The sequence below is a fragment of the Strigops habroptila genome, chromosome 4 (assembly GCF_004027225.2).
Source record: "Strigops habroptila isolate Jane chromosome 4, bStrHab1.2.pri, whole genome shotgun sequence".
Lineage (NCBI taxonomy): Eukaryota > Metazoa > Chordata > Aves > Psittaciformes > Psittacidae > Strigops > Strigops habroptila.
This window is the reverse complement of record NC_046358.1, coordinates 18,974,245-18,992,692: the sequence shown is the minus strand read 5'-3', so window position 1 is coordinate 18,992,692 and position 18,448 is coordinate 18,974,245. Positions and strand designations below refer to the sequence as shown.

At 40.8% G+C, this 18,448-nt stretch overlaps 1 protein-coding gene across 2 annotated transcripts in view; it reads right to left on the bottom strand.

Moving 5' to 3' along the window:
• SYNE2 (spectrin repeat containing nuclear envelope protein 2) overlaps positions 1 to 18,448 on the bottom strand; it is a 188,542-nt gene that overhangs the window by 65,150 nt on the left and 104,944 nt on the right. Inside the window, exons 63-77 of one of the 2 annotated variants that reach the window (XM_030482846.1) lie at positions 18,051 to 18,176; positions 15,587 to 15,781; positions 14,929 to 15,003; positions 13,469 to 13,588; positions 12,699 to 12,806; positions 10,022 to 10,237; positions 8,034 to 8,201; positions 5,866 to 5,978; positions 5,474 to 5,615; positions 4,385 to 4,516; positions 3,682 to 3,834; positions 3,230 to 3,436; positions 1,993 to 2,094; positions 794 to 913; positions 424 to 624 (exon numbers count right to left, since the gene is read on the bottom strand). In XM_030482846.1, coding sequence (XP_030338706.1) covers positions 424 to 624; positions 794 to 913; positions 1,993 to 2,094; positions 3,230 to 3,436; positions 3,682 to 3,834; positions 4,385 to 4,516; positions 5,474 to 5,615; positions 5,866 to 5,978; positions 8,034 to 8,201; positions 10,022 to 10,237; positions 12,699 to 12,806; positions 13,469 to 13,588; positions 14,929 to 15,003; positions 15,587 to 15,781; positions 18,051 to 18,176 — 2,178 coding nt within the window. Of the gene's footprint in view, positions 1 to 423; positions 625 to 793; positions 914 to 1,992; positions 2,095 to 3,229; positions 3,437 to 3,681; positions 3,835 to 4,384; positions 4,517 to 5,473; positions 5,616 to 5,865; positions 5,979 to 8,033; positions 8,202 to 10,021; positions 10,238 to 12,698; positions 12,807 to 13,468; positions 13,589 to 14,919; positions 15,004 to 15,586; positions 15,782 to 18,050; positions 18,177 to 18,448 lie in introns of both variants that reach the window. The other variant, XM_030482847.1, reaches the window with a different exon arrangement.

Sequence of the window (18,448 nt, the reverse complement as noted above, 5' to 3'; positions counted from 1 at the left end):
TAAGTTTCCTCCATCCAGTCATGGTGGCACAGAATGCTGAAAGCAAAAGAGCCCTCCCAATTGCTAGACAGCAACTTCAGGAACCTCACTATTTATTTATTACCAGTAATTAGGAAGACATATGTTTTCCTCACACACCAATATGTTCTGAAGTAAGCCATAGTAGTATTAAACTGACAAAACTGAAGTCCTGACCTTGATTTATCACTGAAACTGCAGTTGTAATAACAACCTCTCTTTCATATTTTAGTGTGTCCTATTTTAATCTATGGAAAAACTTTGCTTTGCTTTTGCATGTACTCCAGTCCCTCCCCTATGCTATAGGCTAGTTATTTTTCTCCATAACACTGGAGAGAAATGAGTCACAGAAAATAGCGCTCCTGCTATGCTGATCTCACCAGTGTTGTGATAAACATCTTATACCTTATGATCTTCCAAGTGAGACTGTAGAGCTGCTCTGCTTTTGATTAGCTGCTTTGGATCTTGTGCAATCTTCTCCTGTCCGACAGCTACCAGCTCTGCAAATCCATGCAATAAGTCCTCATACTGGCTTCTACTGATGGAAGTAGAGTTCAGCTCCTCATACTTTCTTTTTAGGATCCCCCACATGTCGTCCAAAACATCCTACAATGTAAATACAGTTTAGTGATTCATGAAGGACAAAAGTGAATTTTACAAACCTGCACATACATTCCCAGAATGCAAAATAATCATCAGCCTTTTGGTGCTAAAAATATATTGCTTAGAAGAATTAAACCTTGTTGAGTAAGCAGAAACTGTACTGTGCTCTTACCTCTAATTTATGAACTTCCTGGATTAAGGTGACAGGTAACTGAAGTCTTTCTCCATGTCCTCTCAGTTTTGCTACTTGGTTTTCAAAGTCTTGCAGCTCCAAAGCACAGGCATCAGTTTTCTGAATTAAGGAAAAAATAAGCTATTAGGAAGAGTTCTGGTTCCATTAAACTCTCCATTATCACTAGTAGCGCAGCAGATCCCGGGGCTGGATCTCTGCTGTGCTAAGCACTTCATAAGTTCACATGGAGACACTGAGATCCAATGAGCTTACAAGCCAAATAGGTAAGATTGTTCATGACTCAGCTTACTGGGTTCTCATGGCACAGCCAGGAAGAGAATTCAGGTCTCGTGTCTCAGTCCAACATTCAACATGCACTTCAGTTTACTGATTCAAGAGCAGCCACTAAAAGGAATCATGGACTCAGAAAATACCATTTTGTCTTATGAAGTAGAATAACTCAAGGGTGGATTGAGTTAGGCTCTTTCTGAAGGAAGGGAAGCTATATACTTCTGGCATTCCTTTTCCAAGAGTGGTTACTTGACAGAATACATGTAAGGCAGCAGTCCCTGCTAGGGGATTCAGCAGTTCTGAATGTGGCTTTCAGCCTGGCAGAAAAATTGTTCCTATAAACCAGGTTATGGGCCTGTAGCAAAAAAGTTGCTTCACCAACAAGCAGATAGATAGCAGATGGCCATTCTGGGGAGGATATGTAGTCGGCATAGGGGTTCTCTGCTAATCCATATGAAGGTTGAAGAAAATAGCTTAACTGGTCAAATGCCATATGATAAAGTGCTCAGAAATGCTGAATGAGTAGATATAAATACTGTAGTCCTATTACCACAAAGGAAAACTAGTTTTGCACATAAAAAACCCCATAACATGTCAAGTGCTGTAACTTGTGTAGCTCTTTTCATCCCTGCCGGAAGGTGGAGTGTATTTGCTGTGAGAGGTTGTGGAGAGACTGGTTCCTCCACTCCAACTGCTACAAGGCCTGGAATTATGTCTGAGTACAGATTAGAGTGTAGTAACAGAAAACCAACCAAGCAAACAAACAAACAAAAGGGTGGCATTTCCCTTCCCCATTCTTAAAACCTAAGTGAGACTCTAGAAAACATGAAACTTAACAGATTGCAAAAAACGGGAAATAATAGCTAGTGCTGAGAGTTTTTCCTCTCCTTTACTTCGAATGACATTACCTGAAGCTGTTCAGAAATATTATGTCCATGTATTGCATTTAAGCACTGTTGCAAAGCAGCTTTTTTCTCAGTTAACTGATCATAAAGCAGCCTGGTTTCATTCTGCAAAAGGAATAAGTATCAGAGGTATATCACCTAACAGGAATATAGTAACCACCAGACAAAATTACACAACAAACAAGATTACTACCTCTTATAGCAAAAGCACTTTTTTCCTCTTAAAAAAAACCAACCCACAACAAAATAAAGCATGTGCATTATAATCTTAAAGCAGTATTTTAGAGAAGCAAATTCTGTAGTCTGTGTTATGTAAGAAAGCTGATTAGTCCATCAGTGATCCTCTATGACTGTAAAAATCTGTGAAGCTTATAAAGAAACAAATTCTTTTCTTCTGAAAATGTGCTCATAACTGGCGACTGATGGAGCTCCATGGATCTGCATAAGCAAACATTGCAAGACTAGTCCTGCTACTGTGTGGAAACAACATCCCATTGTTCATAGGAACTGTTTTAATATTCAGCAGTAAAGAGCTGGGCTGACTTGCAGATGATGAGCACACTGGAATTTTGCTGGACATTGGAAACTGTATTTCAAAGACTAGGCTTTTCTTTCCTTACTTCAGCCTAAATACCTGATCTGAATATTTCCCAGCAACAGCTAGTAGATTTAGCCCACCATGAGAATCTACAGAAAAGTTTCTTATTATCTGCTTTTCCAAAAATGGAAAAAAAAAAAAAAAAAAAAGGCAGATTTGCAGAACTATGGCTTCTGCTACTGTGGTGCAAAATCTAAAGGAACAGTAAATACAAAGGGTCAAATCACCCTCCAATATATAGCTGCCCAGTGCCAGACATGGCAGCAAAGGGGAAGAAGCCTGCCTCTCCTGAGTCCACGAAGCAGCAGACGGAATATACAAAATCCTTCTTGGTCTGATCCCTACACACAGAAACTTGCTTTAGCCTGTAGCTCAGTGTGCATGGGATCCCACATTACCTCCATCCTTTCTGCATGCAAATTTTCTACTGTGATCAAGGCCTCTGTGGTAGTCAGCATTGCAAACAGCACTGTATAAACAGCAAAATTAATTTGCTTCTTGAGAGGCCAAGACAAGTTTGTTTAGTACCAAAAAAAAAAAAGGAAAGCTCATTATAGGTTGCTCATCTGTAACCCAAATGCATTAACACTGACAAGTCTAACACATGGTGTGAAATAAGATGTGCATTTGGCAGTGGAGTACCTGGTAATTGCTATTATGATCCAGCCCAGCTTTCATTGAGTTGCTCCTTAGAGCAGTGGCAGCTTGAGTTTGTTCCAGCCGTGCCTGCAAGTTGTTAAAGCACTCAGAGAACACATCTGTGCTCCCACCAGCGTGGCTAACAGACTTTAGATCATCCTTTTTATCACTCAGATCAGCGTGAAGTTTTTGCAGCTCCACGGAAAGAGTCTAAAGGGTTGAAAGAAAAATAACAAGAGTGAAAAGGGTCTCTCTGTCCAAGGACTCTTGACTGTAAAAAGAAGCAGGTTTCAAGTTGATAATTGTTGTTAAAAGCAACAGGCCCAAATCTGTGCAACACCAAGTTTGATGGTGTTATTCCTGAACGACAGAGGGAAAATATCATGCCACATATATTCTGTTCTAAAAGAAATCTACTGGGGGTTCTCTTTCCCTGGATGCTTTAGGACAGTTACCTCGTAAAGAGCCTGCTGCACAGGTGCTTCTTCAGTGGAGAGAACTGAGGTGTTTAACATTTCCTCCATGTTATTCAAACACTGGCTGATTGCCAGAAGCAGTTCAAACAATTTTCTGTCCAAATAAGAAGAGACTTCCTCTGCAACATTATCCTGCGTAAAGGCAAGTCAGAAGTTTTCAGTACTTTCATCCAAGTCATGGCTAAGATTTATTCACTCATGTAAGGTTAGAGGTTCAGTCAGCTAATAACAAAATGGAATTAATGAAATACTGAGGAACAAACTTGGACAAGACAGTAATATGCATGTAATATTCAGAACTGTCAAGGCCAAAGCTGAGACAATGACCATTTATGTATTGGGAATGGCTGTGGTCTAACAAGTCTCTAATCTCATGAATGTCCTATCAGCACCAATATTGCAGATTTACTGAAATCATTCACAGGCTCCTTGCTTTATACAGTTCAAGGCATTCTACCTACACTAGCAAATCTTGGATTCAGGCAGCAGAAGTATCATAGCAGAAACTTGAAATGTTTCCTCTCAAAATCCTAAGCTGATTTCTGTATTAGAGTCCACACCTGGTGCAAAAGCTACACTACAGTGAGTGCCATTTGAAATAATACGGTTATTGGCTGTTTCCTAGTGCCTTGTGTCTAGAACCCCTTGTATTTTTTTCAGTGCTAGGACATGCCATTTTTACCTGTGTATGAACCACATTTGCTTCTTGGCTTAGGTCCCCCAGCTGGACAGTGTAAGTTTTCAGCTCTTCCACAGTGGGAGTTCCTGCACTAGTGAATATGCCTCGAGGTAACATGTTCATCTTTGCTGTAATCTAACATTTGGAAAAAGAATATTGCAATTAGGTGAAAAGCTCAAATGAAGACAGGGCTACAGGCAACTAGACAATACACCTCTCAGAAAGCATTAAAATGAAAGTTTCAAGGCATTATATAAAGCACCTAGATAGCAGGACTCCCTTCTTACTGGCGAAAATCGAGTGGGTAGGCTATGCCCTGGTGAGAGACTGATTGAAAAAGCAGCCTCTCATTCCCAGCTCTAAGGGCTACAAGTTGTAGTTTGTGCTAAGGCAGGCCTACTGCCTTCTGCAGTGGAAGTCTTGCCTGAAAAAGCTGACATTCATTCTTTTACATGACTGATATTCTTCCACATAATGCAGCAATTTTAGAGAACAGGAAATGCAGTCATCCTAATTTAACATGAACAAAACTGTTAATAACAGAAATTACAGCTTTGTCCAAGCAGTAAAATTCTGCAGTCTGTTCAGAATATATATACATGGTGCGTGCTCTTGTTGCAGTCCAAACTCTGCTTGTGGTGTGTGAGAAAGAGAGAACACAATGGTGAATGGCAAATAAATTTAAGCCAGAGATTTGTTTTGACCAAAATGTTTTCAACTTGCAAGAACTGAGACTTAACCCACATCCATGAAAATCATCTGGGAGCTTGTTGGATAACTCTTTTAGTTCTCTTGAAAGAATTAAGCAGATAACATCTTGTCTGAATGTTAACTACAGGGATTCACCAATGTGCTCCCACCCTATGCTTAGCAGTCACTACTTTAGAGACATTATTTACATTACTGTACAGTAAAATCAAAAGACAATCATGAAAACAGTATGCAGTAACAATTTTGTCTGGAGAATGTTTGCACAGATTTCAGTTATCTGATGAAGAGGCATGGTATGATGATGCAGGAAGATAGACTAATTGCTATCTTTATCACAACCAACTGCCTGCAGAAAGAGTGTTTTACTGAACTTAAACAGACCTGAGGTTCCACAAGCTGGCAGAGAGGAGATTTCATCTTTGATGACAGCTCTTGTTGTAAATACTGCCATTTATTACCAGTTTGGTCCTTTGGAGCTAAAATGGAATCAGCCAGTTTGCTCTCTGGATCATATTCTCCATTGCTGTATTGAGAAAACATTATTAGCATGGCAAATACTGAAACAGAATAAGCAAAATTAGATTTGTAAGACTTCTTATTGCTCCTGCCTCAAAACCAAAGTGAAACTAAGTGCATGGATGATCTTTAATCCAAACTTTGATACATTTCTTCTGGCTTTTCCCTTCCCTTGAAACACCTGACGGGCCTGCTGACAGCCTCCATCTCTCAGTTTCACATCACTGAATCTGGTAACTGGTTTTGGTATTTTGTACCTTGATTCTAATTTTGGAGTCATGCTGTCCTCAAACCGTGGCTGCATTTTTTCCACACACAACTCAATGAAGTCAAAGAGGCTTTTCTGTGCAGCTGCTTTTATTTCTGGATCCTGTGGACAGAAAATAGTGTGAACAATAAAATCATTTATGTGCACTGTATTAATATGAAATTCTGATTGTGCTTTTCCAATCGCATTTTATGTGAATTCATTTAGCAAAGAAAATAAGAATGTATCTATCAAAATAAAATGCAGTTTATATGTAAACATGAGATGACCAAACAAACCTCTTTCTGAAGATGTGTATTTTTATGCAGTATATTTCTGCCTGAGCTGAAGTTTTAAAAGCAAAACCCATCAGTCAGAAAAAAATTACACACATATGGAAATTTAAAGGCCATCAACTGCCATCTTTCTACAGAGAAAAAGGCAAGGGAAAATGGAGATTTGCTCAAATATGAGGCCGAGTTCTATTAGTAAAAAAAGAGTGTCAAGTGAAGAGTGAGAAATTTTAGCAGCTCATGCTGGATCATTTTCTCTAACTCTTTTCTAATAGCAAATTAGAAAAGGGCAAAAGCAAATTTTCAGTGAGCAAAACAGAAGTAGTTTACAGAGCACAGAATATGGTAGGATTTTTTTATTGTGTTAACAACCTTAAAGTCATCGTGACTTAGCCCATAGGAAAACATTCGCAAAGCTTTAGCTTTAGCAATGTCAGTATAATCGTTCAGACTTCATAATACATCAGTGCTTCAAAGATAGGAGATTAGAAGGATGGATGATGCCATCTGAATGCCTACAAGGCAAGTGTCAGGGTACCATCCAGCTTCACAGTATTACTAAACCTTCTGGACACAGGATTTTAGGAGTGAGGCCTTCCTCCATCCTGACAAACTCATCCAAACAAATCCTGGAGGTGACGGGTGGCTGAAACCAACCCTTGATAGATTTGATCCCACACTGAAAATTGCAGCAGGTAATAAATGCAGCTTTATTTATTTATCATAAATAAATGATAGCAATCCCCCCTCAGCCTCAGGGGATGTGGAACAGCCTGGCTTCTGGGTGGTAGAACTACCCGTCAAATGAGCGGCTGTTCAGCAAAGGCAAGCTATTTGAGTGTCAGATCTCAAGGGGCTCGTGGTCTATCCTCTCCCTTTTGTGAATATGTAAAGGGAGGTCTGTTGTGGGAAGGCTTCCGGACTTGACAAGGGAGCAGAACCTATAGATGCAGCTTGGGGAAATGGCAAGAGTGGAGCTGTCTCAGACTTAAACATACATAGAACCAGCAGTGCATGAAACACAGTTACTACTCTTGGAAGTTTTCAGTTCCATTTACTGAAAGTTTGATCTATTCTAACTTGCTGCTGAAGTCCTCACACTTCTCTCCCTGACAGTTACAAGGCTTGTTTTGCTTTTCCTGTTAGCAGATGAATTGATACTAACCCTTTATTCCTATTGTTTGGCCAAATTAAATGGATGTGCAATTTATGCTTATAAATCTGCTCACGCACCTGCATTTTCTATCTGTCTGTGCTCACAGAGATATTTCAACAGGAGCCTTTACCAGCACTAATTCTCTCCTGGGCCATGCAAGCTTCCATTTAGGCTGTGCTCCTCCAGCACTGGAGAGACTGTAGCTGCTTTTACACAAGCACATCAAGTGAGCTTCTCCAGCTCCCTGCACAACAGAGTGGGAACTACTTCTGAGCTGAGAGCTACTGTCTTATCCACTGGAAAACTCCGCAAAGAGTGCACAGCTGTGGCCCAGGAGAGCTGGCAGTCACTATTATTGCCATTTACAGATTCTTCAAAGAGAAAATTACTGGTTAAAGGCCTCTCTGCTGTGATGATGTTGTAGATAAATATCATAGCATTTTAAATGCATTTAAAAAAACAAACCAAAACAAAACAAAACCCAACCCCTTTCCTGTACTCCTTGCAAAATCTTGACTTGTCACTGAGAACTTAAAGCAGAAGAATGTTGTTCAGAGACTCATTAAAAATCCACTGCTTGCTGCAAACTACAAGTAATTATACAGCACCGTAAAGCAGAACAATAGCAAGTCTGATGTTTCTGATTGACTTTTCGCCCTTCCTTACTTCTAACTGTTCTTCAGCAACTACCACACACTCTTTGCTCTGCATAACATTCATATGCTTTACCTGTTCTTCATTGCATTTTTCTTGAAGCATCATCTGGAATTCTTCCAAACTGCACTTCACTTCCTTCAGCTTCAGGGAGAGAGCTTCCACCTCTTGTTCGTAGTCTGCACTAGCCCCAGAATCTTCCATTAAATTAAGGATCTTTAGTTCAATGTCTGCTATCACCACCTAGAAGGGACAGCAGTCAATTACTCATTCTTAGAAGTACAACACTCCTTTCCTGACAACATTCTGAAGTCAATGCTAACACTTCTGCAAAAAGAAACATGGTGGAAAAAAAAAAGACGTAGCTGCAAACCCCCTAGATTTTCTCTGAACAACTAAATAAATAAATTTTATACAGTTAGTCTTAAAACTGTTTCAACAACAGCCTCTGCAGGAATTTACATTAACTCAGATACAGAGTGATAGAAGAGGAGAGCAGAAATGATAGGCTCCATTTGGATGCAACCAAGAAGACAACACACCTCAGTGGGGAAGGAGGCAGTGCACAGACTGATCACATCACCCTTTGGGAGGAATGATGCTGAATTACCAAAAAATAGTAACGTTACTGTATGTCAGCCAGGCCATTGTAAACTATTGGGATCTAGTTTTTGATTCAAGCTGCTGTGAATCAAAGTGCATCTCTGCATTACTTTAAACTCACATTTTTCAGGTGAGTGTGGAGACAAGGTACTATGGCTCAACTGCAAAGTAATCAACTGCAGTAAATTAACTGCTTTACATCATACGTCCATATCTAGAGACTGTTTCTGCTTCATGCTATTTGTGTTTTTCTGGGTAGATCTTGACTAAGTTAGAAAAACCTCCCACTACTACCAAGTTCTTGTCTTAACACTGAGGCAAATTGTTAAAAGCTGACAGGAATTCAGCAGCACTTACAGCTGCTTCAAGCCTCTATGTTTTTACCAGCTGGAACTGCCCTGCCTATGTTGACATGAACCCTGAATGGGATCCAGACAAAGACAGTTACTGAGGTGCATTCAGGATCCTAGTTCCCGCAGAGTTCAGCACCTGAGCGCTTGGCTGAATAACAGCCTAAACCTAGAGGCACTTCTTGGCATGGTCTCAACTCCTTTTAAGAAAACGTACCACGTAACAACAACAACAAAACAGCTGGAAATGTCTCCTAGGAATTTAAAATGAGGACATTTTAGTATTGGCTTCTTTATAGTGAGTGAAGTTTGTTACTTTAGGTAGAGTCAGCGCTTGAAGCAAACTGGTACACCAGACTGGCACCACAGGGAACTTCAAAGTGGCATGCCTGCCACTTTCTTACAATCCGCATGCCAGAGAAAAAAGCTGCATGGCAGGACTCCCACCCAGCCCAGCCCCTCACGTCAGTCCTGCTTGCATCCACCTGTTTCCACCAGCGGGTACCATCTACTCCTATTCTTCTGCTGCCATCTGGGCCTGGCAAGAGGATGCCCTGGCGGTAGGTCCAAATACTGCCACAGCTCACAGAAGGCAGGGGACAAGCCCCTATTTTTCTACCTATGCTGGCAGCTGTTCTGCAATAAGCTCAAAAGGAGATTTTACCAGCTGGGAAGCATTCTTATACCAGTCTTTTAAATCAGTCTGAAAAACCAGAAAGTGCCACAGAAAAAAAACACCTTTTTTTTTCCTAGCTGATTTATCATGATTGAGACCAATGAAAAACTGCCTTTTAACAGAGGATTCAACTATACTAAGCCATATTTCTGAAAATAATCCAAAGACAAAAAAAAAAAGCTTTAAAAATACTCAAGAATTCTACCTAAATCCCCAGATGCATAAAGATCCCAAATCTAAAGATAGATATTTTAACGAAGCCCTTGGAAAGCTGCACCTGAAACTGAAGCCAAGCGGTTACATGTTTCCCGCACAGTGTAATGAAGGCGATTAAGTGGGGAAAGAAGCAACGAGCATTGCTTTTCTGCAGACACACACCCCAGGGAAGTGCAACTTGTATGGATAGCAGCAGTAAACTGTCTGCTCTGTCTTACCTGGTAATAGGCAAGCTGCATTTCCACGGCATGCTGCATTTTGGGAGTCTGGGGGTCTGACTTCAGGGACACTTTAGTTTTGTCTAGCCACTGCTCCACCTCGGCAACCTGGGCCTGGCACACCTGGAGGATCTTTTCTGGCTCCAACCTGCCGGGACCCACAGTTTTCCCTTGAGAGCCCCAGGTGGTGTCAGGGACAGGAGGCGGCTTGTCACTCTGAAGGAAAGCACATGGAAGAAACGTGGTTATCTATCTGCTTTATCCTTTCTTTCCCTTCCCCTTACCAGTGGGAAATGTTTAACTTTTGCAACCACAGAGCTCCGAAACAACTCTGCCACCATGTTCCCAGATTAAAAAAGAAAGAAAGAAAAAAAAAAAAAAAAGGAGGAAAAATTAAAAAAGAAAGAGGAACTCAGCAGCCAGACTATCCAGGATCTGGTGTAACAGGTTTCCAGGCAGCAATTTGCATTTGCACAGGTATACCTGAACAAGAGGAAGAGGGATGACTCACCATTAACCAACTCTCCCCTGAGGAGAGATGTTTTTCTGTAGGAGTTAGATGTAAAACCAGTGCAGTTTAAAAGCTGCAAAGCAAGCTGTCGGGCAATGCTTACAAGCTACTTGCACATGTTCTGTTCCAAGAGTCAACCAGTGCTTTATTTGGGCTTTAGGTCACGCAGAAAAATAATATGTATTAAGTATGTCTCGTGTAATTCTTTCTAACTTGCACTCCTTTAAAAAGCAATATTGCACACTCTGTAATAAGGAGAAATCTAGAGTGTGCGGAGACATCTGCAGTTGCTTGGAAGGCTGTACAGGTGTGTATATACCTCCACACATGCAAATACTGCTACTTGATAAGTAAATCAAGCAAAACACTGCAAGAATAAAATTACCTATACACTACCGTGGCCCTAAAGCACACATTCAGGCAACTGAGACAGTCATCGGTAGCGTACAAGCTTGATGCTAAAATGAGATGTGGCAGAAAAAGAGAGCGCAAAAAGGCATAGTTTCACTTATCAGTGTCTTAATCACTACTGTTCTTTGCCTCTGAGACAGCATGGGACAGTGCCATTAAACACAAAAAGGGTATTTGAGCTTACAGATCCCAGAACAGTCTAACTATGTCTCCTGAGGTATATGTGACTGAAGAAATAAAAAGGTACCAGCTTACTTCAACCTCCACCAGAAACTGCCAACTCTAGTTCTAGGCCTGTTTGTTCCAGTTCATTCATCTAAATAACAAAACAGTACACATGTATAATACTGTGCTGACATCCTTTCATCACACACATATGCGTACCTAAGCATTTAGTTTACACTTACGGCATGCTCTGCCCCTCCCCAGCTAGACAGTGTTACTGCAGTAAATTTGGTCCTCCCCCCTCCACAGAAATAGAAATTGAGATCTACAGTCAAATTAGTATGATGAAACGCGCTGGCATGGTCTGCATAGTTGTCTGTGCACACTTCATGGAGGCATCAGTGAACGGTTACCATGGCTCAACTGACAACAGAATCAGAATCTTCTCATCACCCTCTGACCGCGTGTCGTGGCTTTAAAACCACTCATATGGAAGAACATGTTTGGGTAATAATATTCCAAGGCCATACTAGGCAACCAAACTTCCTAGCAATGTCCTTAACCCAGGCCCCAGGGAAGCAGCAGACTTCCCTCAGGGTAGGATCTGTCCAGCGTACTGGACCCTCTGTTACCCTCAAGGGAGTCACCTACAACTACAACCCATCTTTTCTTCCTCGTCCAGTAATTCAAATGCTTTTCTGAATCCTAAATCATGTTTTAGGCTGCTATAACTGAATTTGGAAGCACATACATTTCCATGGAAGGGACAACATGCCAGAGGGAGGACATGGTATCATTTAGCTATCACTAAGATAGTAGGAATTACTTAATCTTAGCACACAGTTAAGCTCTAAATGGAGAACATAAATATAATCAACTTCATAAATCTCTACACATACATATATTTCTAGAGAAAACAAATAGATTTACCATTCATGAAAATGAATGCCTTCCTGACTCCAAATAGTAACTGATCTTGTAAGTAAATCATTAAAAAAAAAAAAAAAAGGAAAAAAAGAAAAAAAAAAAAAATCACCCTCTACAGGGATTTGCATAACATATGGAATTGTCACAGTATAGCAAAACACTGAAGTGGAAAAGTGGGATCTCACTAGAGCAGAGTAGACGGTTAGAGAACCACCCCCCTCAACCTGCTGGCCACCATCCTTTTGATGCAGCTCAGGATATGGTTGGCTTTCTGGGCTGTGAGCTGCCAGCCCATATCTATCTTTTCATCCACCAAGTCCTCCTCTGCAGGGCTACTCAATCCATTCATTCCCCAGCCTGTGTTGATACTGGGGGTTACTCTGACCCAGGTTCAGGACCTCGTGCCTGGCTTTGCTGAACCTTATCAGGTTCACATGGGCCCATTTTGCAAGCTTGTCCAGGTCCCTCTGCATAGTATCCCGTCCCTCAGACATGGGAACTGCACCACACAGCTTGGTGTCATCTGTAAACTTGCTGAGCGTACACTCAATCCCACTGTCTATGTCACTGACGAAGACATTAAACAGTACTGGTCGTAGTACAGACCCCTGAGGGACATCACTCGTCATGCTCTCCATCTGGACACTGAGCCTTCAAACTCACCATAGCATGACTGCCATCACCTGTGCCAGGGTCTTCAGTACTCTGCAAAGTTTGCATAGATGTTTCCTCACCATGTTTACTGTGCAATTCCATCATGTCATCAGCATCCTGTAGAAAGAGAGGCAACACTGGAAGTATTTGTATCATCAGCAGTGTGATGTGTAGTAGTGTAGATGTGGCACTTAGGCACATGGTTTAGTGGTGAACTTGGTAGTGTTAAGTTTACAGTTGGAGTCAAAGATCTTAAAAGTTTTTCCAACCTAAATGATTCTAAGATTATTGCTTTGTTGTGCAGAAACAAACAATTGCAGCTATCACAACATTATTGAGACACCATGAAAAACACCACCAAAATGACCAGATGCTGGTCTTCTCATGTACGAAGAGAACCTCTTCCACAAATCACCCCCCAGTAAAATGCACATTTTACAGCCTTTCCAGTAATTAGTGAAACAAATTGCTGCTACCAAATGTGCATTTCTGTCTTTGGAGGTTTTGACAGGCTAGAAGAAATTACTACACAATCACAGAATCACTTAAGTTGGAAAACTCAAGGTCATTGAGTCCAACCAATATGTGCAACAGGAGAAGAGATTTTAAATGGCAAGATTTAGCATGATATGGAAGATGAAGGATCTGAACAAGGCCATCATGTCCTGCATTTCTACAGTTCTCTTGCTTCGCAGACTTCAGCAATACCTAGGACTTATGCAGATCTTTTCTACAAAGATGAGACCTCGTCCCCATGGAGATAAACCTGAGTGCATTACCTGAACAAGGCCATCTGACAAGGTACCAGAAGACCAGGAGGTTGCACTGTCTTCCTTGTGCCTTTCATCATCCCTTTCTGAAGGCCAAAGGTTTGCATCTTTCTCTGTGGCTGTACTTCCCTTTGAAAGCAGAAACAGCTCAGCATTAGGAAGCTCAGATATTCCTTCAAGCAATGTAAATTACTGCAAACCTTTAGTAACACACTGGTCTATTTCTGCTTTGTTTATCTATCTTTATTGTGTTTCCCAAATCCCACCCCTTCCCTTGCTCTGTAGCTCTGCTGCAAAATGAATGGCAATTGGATGACACTGATAGTTTTCCCTAGAGACCATAGAATATCCGCATTTTTTTCACACTATCTAAAAAAGTAAAAAAACCCAAGAAACAATCTTTCTTGTGTCCCCTAAAACATCCTGTATGTAAAGAAAACTGCAGCTATAAAGGGGCAGAAACCTTGCAACTGGAGTGCTTGGATCAGAGTATTAAGACACCACCTCTATCCAAGCTGTTCAGACTTCTTCACACTGTCGAGCTGTGGATTTTCATCCTTGCCTAGCCTAAAGCAACCCCTCCAATACTCTATCACCTCTTGGACACATTTCCTTTTGATTCTTGTTGCAAGGGTGTAGCAAAAAGTCTAATTAATATCCATAGCAAGGACTTCAGAGAAATGGAGATTCTTCAAAACTTGATTGAGGCCACAGTCCCTTCCAGGAGATGTATATGAGAGTAGCTGGAAGTTACCAGCCTAGGCAGGCTGTGAACTGCTATGCGAGTGGGTATCGAGGCTACAAGCTCACCAGCACTTCTGCACATTCCTGATTTCATTCAAGTACATCTCGGTTTAGTCCCTAGGATGCAGGAAAAGCGTGCAGAAAGTTTCATGGATTGTTTGGTTTTTTTTTTTCCAAAAGCTATTAACTATATTATGGAACTTTACTCCCAGCTTTGCTCCTCTGCAGTTCCCATGGGCATTCAGACTTCCCAGATTCAGAGCGATCTGCTGAGCAGTGTCTACCATTCTCCCAGAAATCTCTCCTTCGCTTCTTTCCAATAGTCTGATCATGCCTTTTTCACTTCAGCTCAAAAATATAAATAGTTTTGGTTAAGTTTTAGCACTTCAGAGGCTGTCTAATTCTCTCTAAACCCCATTCCACATATAAACATTGGCATTTAGGCCCATATTTTGCCATGAACACTTCCATAAAAGGGGTATTACTGTATAAGCAATGCCACCAAAAGCAGGATCACACATCACACAATGAGGTGCTATGTAATATTGGTATTGTAATACTGGTAGGCTGGCTTGAGTGCAATTTCTTAGTATCTTAGAGTGATCAAAGGTATTTCAATTTGTTTTAAAGTGTTTTGGATTGACATATTTTTCATAATTCATCCTGTACCAAAATCTTGTGTCTTACATACACAGCTGTATGTGTAAGATACATACCAAACTCACCTTGCTGTGGAAAGAACAGTCTTCTGATTCTTCATCCAAGGAAGGTAGAAGAGACATCATTCCTCTTTTTTTCAACTACAAAAATACACACAAAGAGACAGACCAATTATTCATTACAAGAACAGTAAAAGCCTCTTCTGCCTGTAAACCAAAAGAAAGTTACCACTTGAGGTCCATTTCTAAAGAAGCACTGAACATCTGCCACCCTACATTAAAGTAATTGAAAACTGCAGGTACTAAGCACCTCTGGAAATTGGGACTTTTCTCTGTGCTATACTGTTTCAACATCACTGTTATAATATGAGCAAATTTCATTTTGCTCCATAAAAAGCAATTTACTGAAAATCCCAGAACAACTGATTATCAACAAAACTGCACATCGAGGATTTTGCTGTTGATTGCCTGATGCAAATCTCATGTTGGATCTGCTCATGCTAAAGAAATAATCAGAGGCACACTTCTCCCACCTCCTCCTATACACACATCATACTCAGTCCTTCTGGGACCATTCAGAAGCACAAAGGGGAGGAGAAGTAGTATTGTTTCACAGCTGCAGCGGTGCTCCTCTCTCACATGCCACTCCTCCTGGAGGAAGAAAGGTTATTTACCTGCCGCCTCAGCTCTCGGGTAAGTGATCACAACGTGGTGCTCCACTTACCCGCTGACCAGAAACATCAGTCCCGATCAAGTCACTTTGTGCTAATACAGAAGCTGTAGGTTCATCTTTTGATTCAGGCACTTCTTGCTGTAAGCGCTGGTGAAGCTCAGACATTGAATTCTTCATTCCGGTAAGGATATCTTCCTTTCTTTGGCACAGCTTTATGATTTCTTCTTTTACAGCTTCCATTTCTCCCTAAGGAGCAACAACATCCATAAGCATCCATTTTTCTTACTTAACCAAACAATAACGTAACAGATGATAACAGTGATTCATCTTACTGAAACTGGGGCTCTGTCCCTTTTTTCCTTTTTCAGGGCATTGGGACAGTTCCCCATTGTCACTACAGAAGATGTCTAGATACATGCAAAACAGCAGCAACAGACTGAACTCAGAACAGCACTTGCTGTCTGTAATGCAGAAGTTGGAAGTCTGGAAGTAAATATGAAAGACAGGATAACTAATTCTAACTAGGTCCTGCATAGCCATGGGGATATGAGTTTCCTTCAGGACAGAGGGAATGCAGCTGGGTTACATTACTCTGTGTGTCAGAGCAGGTGATGAACTACCTTCTTTGGAAACCTGACACAGAACACTTAGGATAGCCTTGATGAGGTCAAAGACAACAATAAAGCTAGCTCAATTAGCTGAGTTTTCTTTGTTGAAGCTGGCCTAAAAGAAGGAAACAAACTGGCTTTTAGTGACATGTTTCAGGCCAAAACTATCCCATGTCTTTCAATGTGATATTGAAAGCAATTATCCCCAGCAAAGTACAAGGGAAATATTTAATGTTCTGCAGGGATTGAACAATAATCCAAGTAACTGCACTTACAAAAGGGGAAACATCTACCTCTGTCTCCTCCCTGGAGAGCTAGACCTGCTCTAGCTGGTGTTCTGCCCTGGTGGTTTCTGCTAGGATCTTTCCTTATCACCCAGTCTCCAGGTGAGCAACAAATTGCAGAGTAAGACAGGGCAAGGAATAAAATGCCCTACTCCATTACTGAAAGTGCTAAAGCTCTTTGAAGCATTGTTAGTTGCTCAAAAAAACTGAAATGTGGCTAAATATCCCATTGCACACTGGGCTCAGTCCATCAGAGCAAGTTTTGATGCTATGCAAGTAATAATCTGTGACAGATGAAAGCAGTAAGACTACTGGTTCCATCTCAACTACAGCTTCTCCTGTTAATAATGCTAGTGTGGCTGCAGGACAGGGTAAGTAGAGGCAGAAACCCCAGCAAATTTTCAAAGGACATGGGAACTCTGCTCAGGCAAGGGTGTTTTTTCCTTTTGTATACTGAAACCCACAAGATAAAATCTTCCATAGGTAGAGGCAAGAAAAAGCCACTGGAATGAAGAAACAGCCATCCATGACAATTTGGCATATTTTTATAAATGAACAGTATTTCTATTTGATTCATTGCAGGAGAAGACTTTACAGCACACATTTACCAGATACTGTTTTGCAAACTTTACTAGCCAAAAACTTCCTCAGAAACAAACTCTTTATTAACACCACTTCTTTATCTGAAGCCCATCAATAAGATGGGCAATTCCATTGCCCACATCTATTCATGAAATTATTCAATTGTGAAAAGATTTTCCTCTAAAACAGGAGCTATTGAACAGAAAGTCCTACACTGAAAGACAAAAACAGGAACAGGGAAATGAGTCATGCCTCGTACTACCATCAAGCCTCCAACATCCAACCACCTAAAAGCAGAGCAGCTATGTACTTAGGAGCCTACCAAGTGATTATAGTTATTATGCAAGTTCAATGTATGTGTATTAACTTTATTGTGACTGACTGTGAAAAGCTGAATTTCAGAGGCACTTTATAAGCAGCTATTACACTTAATTAGTCATTTCCTGACTTTTGCAGTGCTGTCCTTAAAACACATCTTATTTTTGATTAAATAATCAATTCATCCAGTACAGGAAGCAGCTGACTGCAGGGAGACAAGCAACACGTTTATGAGTTAATGAAAACAGTGTGGCAGTGAGGACGAGGAGAAGAGTCTAAAGAACCGCCAAAAGTTCTGCTGCATGGCCAGTGATCAGAAATGGACTCAGTTCTCTGCTTATGCACTATCCCAAGCTGCTACCACAGCAACATTAGCTGGATGCTGAGCACAGGCAGGCTATGAGTGCTGCATATTGTTTAACAAAACAGCCGTCAGCTGTCATGAAAGCAGCATTCTAAGTTTTCGTTAGAAGTTGATATAGGTACAAATGACACATCAAAATTGATAAGTAGTAAATTATGAAAGATATACCCAACTAATATTAATTGTAATATCTCTTGGTATACGTCAACTTATATATGCATAGTCACACTATGGCATTCAATTGACTGCTTGACCATGCATGGTGGGAAGGGGAAGCACACTGATAGTGCTCTGCATCATCATGATAAGTGTTAGTCAGGACAAGTAACAGACATGCGAGAGTAAACAGTAAAACTCACTTCTGGACAATGAGTCTTCTGAGCCAGTGGTTGATCTTCTTGTGATATTTCAACTAAGTGGTTCTTTAGCAACTGTTTCAACTGTTCCATTTCTTGCTCACATTCTTCTGTTTTCTTTACAGCCTCCTGTGAAATTGTAATCCTCATAAATAATTGTGAATTCAGTAATAGAGAAACAAACTAGTCAGTAATGCAAGGACCTTGTACTGAAGAGTACTGAAGCCTCCTTTGCATCTGTAGTTACATGTAAAAGTATTTGTTCTGCTAATTTTGAACCACCCTATCTTCACTAAGTTTATTATTCACTTGCTAAACACAAACAAACTGCTCTATCCGTAAGTCGAAGTACAGTGGAGTATTCTACCTAGAACCACATCTTTGCTTAGAGAAGAGCTATG